This window comes from Ammospiza nelsoni, chromosome 2, assembly GCF_027579445.1.
Source record: "Ammospiza nelsoni isolate bAmmNel1 chromosome 2, bAmmNel1.pri, whole genome shotgun sequence".
In the NCBI taxonomy this organism is placed as follows: Eukaryota; Metazoa; Chordata; class Aves; order Passeriformes; family Passerellidae; genus Ammospiza; species Ammospiza nelsoni.
The window spans coordinates 59,197,331-59,209,468 of record NC_080634.1 but is presented as its reverse complement, the minus strand read 5'-3'; the positions used below and the strand labels follow the sequence as shown (position 1 = coordinate 59,209,468).

The following is a 12,138-nucleotide window of genomic DNA, read 5'->3' as shown; positions in this document are numbered from 1 at the left end:
TTCCCTCTATTTCTCTATTTTCATTTATACTGCTGTGCTTTTTCTGATTCCATGGTGGTATTATTGTTGAATACATGGCTGCAACTGTGACTCAATAATTGTAACTATCTGGTTTCCCTCTTTGCCATTAATCTAGGTATTGACTTCTTTTCTTAAGAGTCATATATTGCTATGAGATCAGCAGGGGAAAGGCTCATGGAAAAGAGGGGCATAAAATACAGTTTCTATCCTATGGAAAATTCAAGCCTTTGAGAGCTTGTACAATTACAAACTGGATCAAAATATTACATTTTGAAAAATTTACTATTGACCAAAGGTTCTGAAATATTTTGTTTTAGATATTTGGGCACTGTGGACCAAAACACTCTCTTTACACAATTGAAATGTTTCCTTTTAATGCTATTTAAACCTCTATATTATATAAATATAAAATTTTCAAGCACATCTGTTTATGCAGTTACATATGAGCCAGAATGGTACAGCTTGAAGCTTTCAGGTAATTTCCCTTTAAAACATTTCAATACCACAAAACACTGTTACATCTACATTTTTGGTGAGGAAGAAAGTTCTTTTAGAGAGTTTATAAGACTTACATGTGGCTATTTCTTTAGGATTTCCTTTGGGAAACCTGCAATCAGCTATTTATTGTACAACGACCATTTTTTAGCGAGCATATGTGGGTATTTCAAGATCATCATTGGATTAATGTATTTTTGGTTTGCAAACAGAATCTTTCAAAGGGGCAGTGGGATGCTGTGCAGACAGACTGCAGCTGCAGATTTGTTGGAGCTATCAGACAATATTGAATGTCTCCTGTCCAAACGCTGAGAGCTACGAGGCTCTATCGACTTCACTGCGGAAACGGATCACAATGAATGAGATTTAGGAAAGGATTAAAAAAAGAGAACAACATTTCCTTATCAATAAAGCAGTTCTCAAAACTTAAGCCTTCCATTCAGGTTTAAAATAAAACTGTTTTCCTGACTGAGCAATTTCACAACACATGGACTGAAGTAGATGTTAAAATATATTAGTGTTTAAATTATTGCTAGTTCACTTGGCCAGGAGGAAGCTATCATATATAATTGGTTTTAATATTCATATGTTTATGACAAAGACTCATGGTTTGAATGACAAACATAGCAGGAAACTTTCCCTTTTTTTCCTCTTCCCCCCTTATGGAAATTGCTGTTTTGATGGCAATCATTAAGGAAATAATAGAAGCAATTTTTTTTTTTTTTTGGCAGCAGGTTTTTAAAACACACGACTTTAAGAGTCCTTTAATATTTTTGGACTAAATAATGATTCAGTGAATTAATTTAGTCCTCTTGTGAAAATTAACTGTTTCAAAATTATACACATATACGAACCACCTCACTCAGAACTGAAATACAGCCGGGCTTGCCCAGCTGCAAGGTGGCAGCCACAGAGACAAATGGTGTAACTTTGTAGCTTGACTAATCCTGGACAGGACACTAAGGAAAAGCATTTCTTTTGCAGTCGTTTCCATGGTATCTTTAACACCCACATTCAGCAAGTAGGACACTGGTTGTTAAAGTCTCATCCAAATAAATCCTACGAAGTAAATTGCATGGAACCCAATTTATCTACCTTGAATGAAGTTTGCTGGGATTTGAACCTGTGGCTTCACGAAAAAAAAACAAACCAGACACTTCAAACTTGATGTGCAAATCATTCAGCCATTCTATCAGCTTTAAGACATACACAGTAAATTTGAGACCATACACATACATGTACCAAATCTACACAGAGACAGATGTACCTACATTTGCTTGAGATTCATCATGCCCATTGATTTCTGCTAATTCCTTGGCGCTTTTTAACTGCAAAGAGTGAAAAAAAAAAAAACAGAACAAAACAAGCACATTACTTCAGTATTTCACACAGTTATCTTTGATTTATTTGAAGGAGTGTTTTATAAAGCTTCCAATGAGAAAAACAGATGGAGCATATAATTCTAATGAGTTTTTGCTCAAACCATTTTGAAACCAACATACTTAAGGCTTGATAGGTTGGCAAAAAAAGAAAAATAATAGGACTGGGTCATTATTTTTTAAATAATAAGATTAGAAAGTAGTTTCAAGGCATAAAAGGTACACAGATTTCTCTCTCAAGAATAATAAACAATTTAATTTCCCACTGTTGTTGCTATTAATTTAAACTTTACAATATCTGCAAGTTGCCACTAGCTAAATAGTGTTTTGCCAATGATTACTTTTGCATGATATATTTTGAGGAAAGATGCCGAAGTGCTACTATACATTGTCTTCCTGACAACATACCTAAGTAACTGACATGGCTCCTGGGCATGATGGAAAAGGAGGGAAAGTGAAGAACAGCTCTTTTATTTAACCAGTGGCAGGAAGAACCGAGGGGACGCTGCAAATATATGACCTGAACAAAAACTTTTTTTTCCCCTCCTGAATTAGCTTTTAGGGGAAAATCCAGGATTACACTGGGAATTGTAAAGATCATTCTCAGGAGATTTAAGGCAAGTCCTAGCTCACATCTTGAGCCACAGTGAAATATGCTGTCGTTCATCCTGTGATTGAGCAAACAGAGCAAAGAGGAGACACCGCAGCTGTCCTGAGCCTATAAGCCATGGAGGTTTGTACGCTTAAATGAAACTTATAGAATCATTTGCTCTTTAGGTTAAGCTCTGAAAAGACATGTTTTATTGTAATTTAATTCACAATAGATGTCCTGTGGAGGAGGGGGATGGAGGGAAAGGAGAGGGATGGGGAACAATAAAAACTTTCCTCTGAATTCCTTCTTTTTTGCTGAAGAAACTGGGTTTGACATAACTGTTGATTCTAAAGCTCTGGCTCTGATTGGCAACATTCTAAAATCGTGGTAAAATGGAACACTAATATGTATTGATTAGTATCTGACTCAGAAGTGTTGGTGGACTACAATCCTAGGGGTTTGGTTACCTCCATCGTATTTTTGCTACGTGGCAAAAACAGCTGAACTGAGTGTGATTGAGCTCCCAGCTGTACAGTTTCCAATCTGACACTTAGGGTAAGCAGGCCATGGTCTGCTTGTACCTTATTATGCAGGGCTGTGAACTGCACCAATTCAGGAACTGCAGCTCAAGCCCCTAAACCAGTCCTCATGGAGAGGGAAGAGGGCAACACTTCCTGATAAAGTAGTACAAAGGATATCTGGGGACTGCAAAAGCATCAGGTCTCTGGTTCCATTCACTGAAGCTCATCTTTCAAAAGCCTCAAGAAGTCTGCAATTTATACTGACAGCGGGTGGTGCATTTCCAATGAATGCTACATGTTTTCCCTACTCTGAAAAAATAACCATCCTGTGAAGTCACTCCACTGTGAGGATAGCTGGTAGGAATGAGCTGAGATGGCTGCTTCCAGACAAGCACCAGAATTAAGAATTTATGGATCGCAGTGTGACCGGAAGAGCTGTTTCCTGATTCTGCCAATTCCTCATTATAGAAATTCACACATTATAAGCAGTCCTGTTGGGTTCAGCTGAGTTACTCCTCTGAATATGAGGTCAGGAGAGCATGCTCGGTTTAGTAAAGCTGTTCTGCATGCTGATGAGAGTGTCCCGAGGGCTCAAGGAATGCAGCTCAGTCCTTATGCTTTGCCTTTCCCTGTCTAGGCTTATGAAATGCCATCACCCCTTGGTGACTGTGGCTCCCTGGCAAAGTCCTCTTCTGGTGACATGCCACATCCCCATCAGCCACACGTGGGTTTGATGGGAGACTGGGCTCAGCCTGCTGCCCACTTTGCTCATGCAGGCTTTTGCCCTGCCAAGGTTTCCCTCCATTATCACCTTGGCACTACTTCATCAGTTGATATAATGCAGAGAGGATGCCTGAGCCTCTCCATCTCTTTTATTGCACACTTTTATATGCTCTGAAAAGGATGCCAGAGCTTAGGCAAGAAGGTGCTTGCATCCCTGCCAAGACTAGGACCTCTGCAGTGGAGATAATGGTGGAAAACTTAAGGGTAGAAAGTGTGCAGCTGCATTCCCATGGTTAAAGGGGGTGAAATCCCTTTTTGCACAATATATTTTTTTCTAAATTATTATTTAAATTATATTCTTCTCTCACATGTTAAATAGAGAAATGCTGGAATAGGAAGCTTAGAAAAATGTACAATATTGGAAAAACAGGACTTGCCTTGCCCCCTACAGTGACTCCAGGGTAAATCAGGGGCAAATGTGATGTTAGCAGTGGATGGTGTGCTGAGGCAACACACAGAACTAGTGTCAGCAACAACCAGGAGCCTGCCTGGAAGGAAAAGGGATAAGGAATCAGAAGTATCTGATAAATCTAATGCTGTGGTGAGGTAGACCTTACTCAAACCAGTGGGTGTGAATCCCTCAGACAACCAGAGCTGAAGGGCACGTGCCAGATGTGATTCAGAAGCCTTCTGACTACAGCAATGCAATATGGTGCACCAGCAAGTGGGACTTCTCCCAGCAGGACATCCCAGCCTGGATATGGCTGGGACCATGGAGCAGCCATGCCTGGATGGAGCTGCACCGCCCCATGCACACATGCTCTGAGTGAGGCCGGGCAGGATCCCTGTGCCAACTTGGGATGAAAAGGCAATTTTTAGCAAACTTACCACAAAGCCAAGCCATAAAGTCAAGGCAAGAGTGCTATGCTATTTATTTTTGAAAGAAATGCTCTATTTACTTGGCTTGGCTGCATGATTTTCAATACCCATTGTGGATAAAACACACAGATAAGCTTGGTGCTTGTAAAGGAAAGCTGTGAGTCTTGGCAAGTGGGGGTCATTACTGCAAAGGCTTCTGCTGTTCTGGAAATTTTTGGAACTCATTCAGGGTTCTTGGAGGAGCACACTGGCTGCCTAGCACTCTTCAGGAATTCTGGCTACTTACAGTCTTGGCCTCAGGCGCGTTTCAGAGCTAATTCTCAGGAGAAATGCAGATCTAGCCTGACTCTCTTCCAGCTACTGTTTCGCCTGTCTGCCTAGCATGAGTGCCCATTTGATTCGCAATTAGCAGCAGTCTGCAGAGATGCAGCAGTCTGCCCTGGTGGTCCCTACTGGGCCTCACATTGCAAGATCTTTCTATATGTTTTTGCAGCATATAATTACTACAAAGATATAAAATAACTTAGTGCAATTTTTGTTTTTCTTTTTTTTTTTAAAGCACTTTATAATGCTATACCTTGAAAGTGATGTGAAAATGGAAATGAGATCTAATTAACTCAAGAGACCTGGTGGAATCTGTGTTTATAAAGATTCTGTCATTACTAAATCCATTCTTCCTCATGGCATTTTCTGTATTACAGTCTTGCCTCAGCTTCCATTTAGGTTATCTCTGTGACCATAACTATAAAGATCATAAAAGCTTCCAGAATCTAAATTATTAGTTTGTAGAATATATTTGTCATCAGATATGTTCAAAAATAAATGTTAAATGTGGAACAATGTCCTAGCTTTCAAAATGAACATAAAAAAATCAGAAATAGACATAATTTACTTTTCCTAATGTGTACATCAAATGTCTACATCTGTCTGCAGACATACATGAAAAATCTTGAACATTAGAATTGTCAGCATTTTGAATCTCTGCCACTTAAGCAATTCAGATTCCCCCAGACCTTAAACTGCAAATACTTATCCAAGCCATCAAATACTTTAGCTGAAAGTTTATATAGAAATGGTTAAAATAAGGTCTGAAAGCAGAGACTGTGCCTCTGCAACACAGGTGGGGATTTTCAATTTCAGTGTGTCCAAGCCACATGTTTTCTACAGAAAACACATAATTGTGCACACTGTGCTTGCACACAAAGCACTGTTTCTTCTCTAGATTTACAGGTTTAGGGCCAGACTTGCTTTTTGCTGTGTAGCTATCCATCTTACCATCCTTATAAAACAATACTGTCAAATATTCTCTGTGTCATAGTAGACCTTAGTATAAAAGAAGGTGGGATAATCAGATTTACAAAGATTCGATTCTCACTGGTTAAATAAGTGCATTGATAACTACTTTTTTAATGCCATTATGATAATGCCACTGTAAGTTTTTTATATACTCATACTTGTGTGAATTACACAGGAGATGCCAAAATGTTTTTTTCAATACTATTCTTGAAAGGAAGAGCTGTTTTGGCTCAGCTACATTTAACTCCCCCAGCATTTTTTTAAATTCAGAGCAAAACCACTTATCACGGATATCTATGTAGAATACATAAGAGGAAATACTACTCAAGACATGAAATCCAATACTGGATAGTATAAAGTAAGGATTCATTTTCACTCTATTATCTGAAACTCTGTTAGCCTAATCAGAGCAAACAGACAGAACACTTAAGGTTAGGTCTTGCTCACAACATATTCTGTGGTCAGACTCCTACAGATTTTGGAGGTGAAGACATGAGAGTTTCAGAGCTAATGGTTTTGCCTTCCTTCCCCTTACCATGCCTAAGCCAGCACCTTTCTCCTGCCAAAATCACTCACCTGTTCCTGCAGGACTTTGAGCATTGCTTGTGTATGCGTTTGCTCTTCCTTTGCTTGCTCCAGTTCAGACTTTTTGTTATTTAATTCCTCCTGTATGCTCAGCAATTGCTGCACAAACAAAAGAAGTTTCTGGTTAGCCTCATCTGGATCCAAAGCAGTTTAAAATCCCCAGTTTGACAAATCCTCATTTCAAACAATGTTTTGCAGTCTGCTCCTACATTTATTACTGTTGCATAATCTGCTGTGTCTAAATGGACCAGAGGTAAATTGTTTTCATCTGCATCTCCTTCTGCGGCAGTGCACCACAAGTAATGCATCTGTTAATGTTAATGTGCATTAAGCTATTTGTTACATTAAAGCAGAAACTCCTGGTACAGTATGTCACCCACAGAGTGACTGTCACATTTGTCTGAACCAAAATCTTATTTGTAGAAGTATATGTGGTGGTTTTAATAAGGCTGGGGTAAACACTATGGTACATAAATAATTTAAAAGCACAGCCCTTTAATATAATTAGTCATTGGCCCACAGCCATTTTCATTCTATGCAAAGCAATATTCTGGAAAGCTTTCAGACTCACTTGCCAAGAAGACAAAAGCTTTCCCCTTTTTTATTTTTTTTTTGTCTTGTGCTGCGATATTTTATTAGATCAGGAAGAGTGATGCCCTACAATCAATATATCAGCCAGGAAGACTGCTGATCTACTGTCAAAACAAAAAGTTATGACCAAAATCTATTTTTATGAAGAGAATTCTGAGATGAAGGAGCATATTTGAAAGCCCACATCCCCTGGTCTTGGCTAGCTTTAGATTCTGCATAGATTTATTGTGACTGTCAGGAGCAGGTCAGTAGATTTAATTCTGAAATACATATATGTTTTTGCATTGATTTTTGAAGAATGTTAGATGATGAAGAGCAAGAGCAGACAAACAGGTTAAGAAAAGAGTTTATGTGTTTTCTCTCAGTGAATAAGAAAGGAAACTATGATTTTCTGGGGCAACATGTTGCTTGTTAGCACACTCCATTTAAAGAAGTAATTGAACTACTAATTGCTTTACTAACATACATTACTGATTTAACCATGTACCTACATCTAAAGCTTAGTTTATGGCTGTGCTTAGGGCTGGTGGCTGACTCAAACTGATGATGCAGGTGTTCAGCCTCCTGGTAAGTTACAGACAGCAAACCTAGAAAAAAAGTCTTGGCCTTGTTCCACTGCACTGGAAGTCCCAGGCATCAAAGGACATGGTGTCAGCATTGTTTTCAGAGTGACTTGGAAACAGATGACATTTCAGGGACTGGTGGAGTTATTGGTAGTGTGTTTCTGTTGTAAGTGAACATCAGTATGATGGATTAATTCAGCCACTGAAGTAAAAATACACGTGGGTATATGTCTGATTATATCTCACACACTCTACAGTCCAGCAGAGTTGGTTAGCTTTTTGATGGATCATGCCGCCTGGAATGCTCCCTGGGAGCCTCCAAGAGACATTCTGGTATGTGTTTTCACTCTACCACAGCACAAGACCATTTTGAATCTCAAGATTTTTCCATGAAATAAATAGGTCTCTTCCACTGAGGCTCATACCCTACCAGTTTTTGTATGGGAAACTCTGCTTTGGCATTTCTCAAACAGGGAGGTGTTCACCTTGCCTGCTGGGTACTACTTCCCTCATTTCCAGAAGACAAACTGGATTTGTGTGCACTGCCATAGGTCACACACTGATATCCATGCAGGTTCCCATGCAGAAGGGACCATCTAGTCACCCCACGTAAACTCAGGTTATAACATACCTTTAAGGTTCACCTGGGATAGCTCTAGCTGATGCCTGCAATTTAGAGAGAATGGACTCTAGTCCTCAGGAGAGAAGCAGAGAACACAAGACACCAGAAAGATGCCATAAGCCCTCTCAATGGTCACTAGCTGAAGCACTGTGATAAGCAGACTGTCACCTACCTAATGGCAGCTGGTGAGATTTCCTCTCCTTTGCAGCTGCAACCTGTTTGACCACACACACCTGAACATATCATGAGAAAGCAGTCTTTGCCCCCATTTCAGAATCTTCTCTGAGCAGTTATGTCTCACCAGTGTGGCCAGATTCCATCTTGGTTGAGAGAATTTTACTCCAGCTTCTGGGAAAAGCCCTACAGGCCATCCTTTTGAACAACATAAAATCACATCTGGAAGATCCCAAGTGAGTTTTCATTTCATCCTGCTCCTGAATAATCTTTCACTAGTGAACAACTGTTACAAAGAGGAAACCAAGATGGACTCTTGGGTTGAACTTGTTTACACAACTGAACTTAAACCTCCTTTTCCATCCCGCCTACCCCCTCCCCATGGTTCTTCCATGGCCACGTTTCACTTACTGTGGATCAGCTCACAAACTTCCACTGTTTTGTTTTCACATCTCCCACTGTGATCTCCCACTGTGATTTAGTCTAATTATATATCTCTTCTTTTGACCCTGGCTTTTCCTGTTTTGTGTTTAAGGCAATTTTTCCAAAGCTGTCTGAGCATGGGAGGAATTGGTGTGGAAGACACTGAGAGCATGAGAGAGAGAGAGAGAGAGGGAAATTGTGATGTTCTGCATCTTTGTACTTGGCTCTGGACCAGCGAGGAACAGAAATTCCAGGAAAATATCCAACATTCTCAGTTTCCCTAGGGTAAAAGAGTGTGCACTCTAGTTGGAGTATGAACTACAAAGCACTTGATATGAGATAAAACCTTCTAGCAGTCTTAGTGGTTAAACTGTCAACTACTGAAGGTTTACTGTGTGTGCATAGGCTCCAAAGACAGTAAATGTGTCCCATTTTCACAGGGGTCGAAAGCAGAGTAACTAAGATATCCTATTCCCATTCATACATAAGGTTTTTCATTCACAGGACTGGGACCTTCCCATTCAACCTCCAGAGATGTCAAAACTATTTAAAATTTGGAGCCATCCCTTGGGGGTTTAACTTTCTTTTTCTCTCCCTCATATTTATCTCTAAAAGCTGCAGAATCTGCTAATTTTGCATGGGTCAGGTTTGCATATTTCTTTTTCCTGCATGGTTGATGCTGCAACCAAGAAGTTGTAACAAGGAGTTATACCAGCCAAACAGCATATTTTTCTCCTTTAGTCTCATTTTGGAAAATAAAGAAATAAATGTGACTGAAAAAAATATCAGCCTGAGACAGATGAACAGCCAGAAAAATTTCACCACAAACACGTGATGTTTGGCAAAGTTAGAAGCAAATGGGGAAAGGATCTTACACTGGCAGAAATGAGACAAGTTTCATAACAGGGACTGCTGCCATGCCTGCTTGTATACAGACAGGTTTTCCATAAAGATTGTAATGAATGATGCCAACATGTAGGTATTAATTATTCAGAATTACTTTGTTTTTCATACATAAATCTACTTATTAAAAATTGATCCTATAGATATTTCTTTTGCCCTTCAAATTTCTTGCAACTATATACCACAATCAATCAAAATAAAAAAATATCCTTGGTTTCAATAATTATGCTGTCTAATACTGTTGCACCTACTTTGCCATCTCACACAGCCTTTCTGCCAGAGTTTCCCTGTGTAGGAAACCCATCTACTACACTGATGGTCACCACAGCTGTACAAGTGTCTGTTCTTTCAATCTTGTCTCACATCTCTGGCCATTCCCTTTAAGCCCTGATGCTCCCAGCTTTGTGACACAGCATCCAGACAGAAGTTACCCAGTTTTATCAGGCAAAGAACTGATTTCATGGCTATATAGATAGGAAATACCTGGCTCATATTTCTGTTTTATTCCATGTCCCCACTGTGCAATTCTTTGGGTCTGCGTGTTATGGAAGTATATTTTCCCTGAACCAAAATGCAAGTGTCAGGAAGCAGAAAAGCACATCAAAGAGCTCATCAGAGCTCTGATGATCCTGAAGAGAGACACCTGCAGAGCTCCACCAGCAGCAGCCTGGAAGCTCAGCTGGTCTACATACAACCAAAAGCGTTTGTCTCCAGGACAAGGACAGCCTGACCCTAGGAGATGGAGCTGTGTACTAGGACCAGATCAGACTGGCAGACATCACTAATATCCTCTTACTGGTATTTCCAGAGAGGAGATGGGAAAGCCAGAAAGAATTATCATCCTGGTTGCCTGTCCTGAGATCAATCAACGCATGTTAGATCCCCTCAAAAAACACAAGACATTGCTTCCAGTGGCAATTCTGGAACTGGTCTGCATAAAAATGGTAGATATCACTATTCTTTCTTTAGTGAGGACCAAATCCTCCCTGTACATAATAGGTAGGTAGCTAATTTCAATATGTGGGGCAAAAGAGGGTGTGTGTTTTATTTTGATTTTTTTTCCCCACATTCCCACTCCAATGCTGAATCTCTGCCAGAGACAGTTCAGTACCACCCATATTGCATAGATCTCAAAAGCACAGACAGAAAATTACCATCTTAAACCAATCTTCACAGCTTCTGAAACATTAAATATAGATGGCATTATTGAAGCCAGCTGAATTACTCAGGCTGTGTACAATGCAGTGCCAGTGTGGCCAAGAATGCTAACAACTGAGCAGCACACACTACCTCGGAATATATGAGAAGTCCTAAAGGGAAAGTAATAGCTTCTTGCTGCTGTGTAGCACTGTGCAGCCATGAAATACTCCTTCTCTTTCCCCTCCTCCTTCTTGCCCACAGTTCTTCATAGCTCCCCAAAAGGCAGTGTGGATTTGAATATAAAATATGGACATACCTAGAAGTGTGGTTGCATCCCAAGCCTAGTTGGACAGACAAGGATCCCATAAGGAAAGCATGATTTCCAGCATGAAACCAACAACTTTTCATGCAAAGAAAAAGGAGGCAGATCAGAAGTGACTGCAGCGCCTGAGACTGTACTTAGGATGCTGTAAGGCTGACAGAATAATGAGAAAGGAAAACCACCATTTGACACAAGTTTAGCAGTTATACTGCTGAATGGTCCTGCCCCTGCTATTTTGTTTATGATCTTCTCTACAGCTGCTTGAAATGAAGTATGAAAAGGTTACAAAGATCTTAAAGAAAGGGCAGTAAGGAGGAGCAGACAAAAGAACACCTTTGGAGTGGGAGCACTGACGTTGATCACAGGTTGTGCAGGCAGTTTCAGCAAACCCAGCCTGTTCAGCCACAGGAAAGAGGCAAACTCTCCCATTTATGGAGTAGATGCAGAATGTCCAGAGATGACCTCTGTTAAAGGTCTCTGAAATCAGTGTATCAGTCAAACAGGGATGCTCTTGCACAGCTTAACTGAGCCAACTCAGTTGAATGGTCATCTTCAACACCCAGTGAACTCAGGCAAACTGGATTCTCCTGCTCATATAATGTGTAGGAGAAACATCATCAGATTACTCTCCACTTATTATCTATAGCAAATCTATCCCTATAAAAGAAAAATAGATTCATTAAGTGCCTAAAAAAAGGTGGAACTTATGTGTCTCAAACTGGCAGGCTGTATCCCAGTCAATGCTACTTTTTTTCAGTCCAAAAGAAACCAAGGCATAGATGTAAAACAGTAACCCTGGGAAGCAGGACTCACTTGTGCAAAACACTTGCCCCAAAACTACACAAGAATCAGAGATCTGAAAAGTATGAAACCACAGGCATTCAAATGATGGCAGAGCTCACCTAAAAA

The 12,138-nt window shown here is 40.1% G+C and overlaps 1 protein-coding gene across 6 annotated transcripts in view; it reads right to left on the bottom strand.

The window, feature by feature from the left end:
• Positions 1–12,138, bottom strand: part of ENOX1 (ecto-NOX disulfide-thiol exchanger 1) — a 360,949-nt gene that overhangs the window by 21,645 nt on the left and 327,166 nt on the right. For all 6 annotated transcript variants that reach the window (XM_059466701.1, XM_059466702.1, XM_059466706.1 and 3 more), the window contains 2 exons: positions 6,483–6,590; positions 1,788–1,844 (listed from right to left, as the gene is read on the bottom strand). In XM_059466701.1, coding sequence (XP_059322684.1) covers positions 1,788–1,844; positions 6,483–6,590 — 165 coding nt within the window. The remainder of the gene's footprint in view (positions 1–1,787; positions 1,845–6,482; positions 6,591–12,138) is intronic.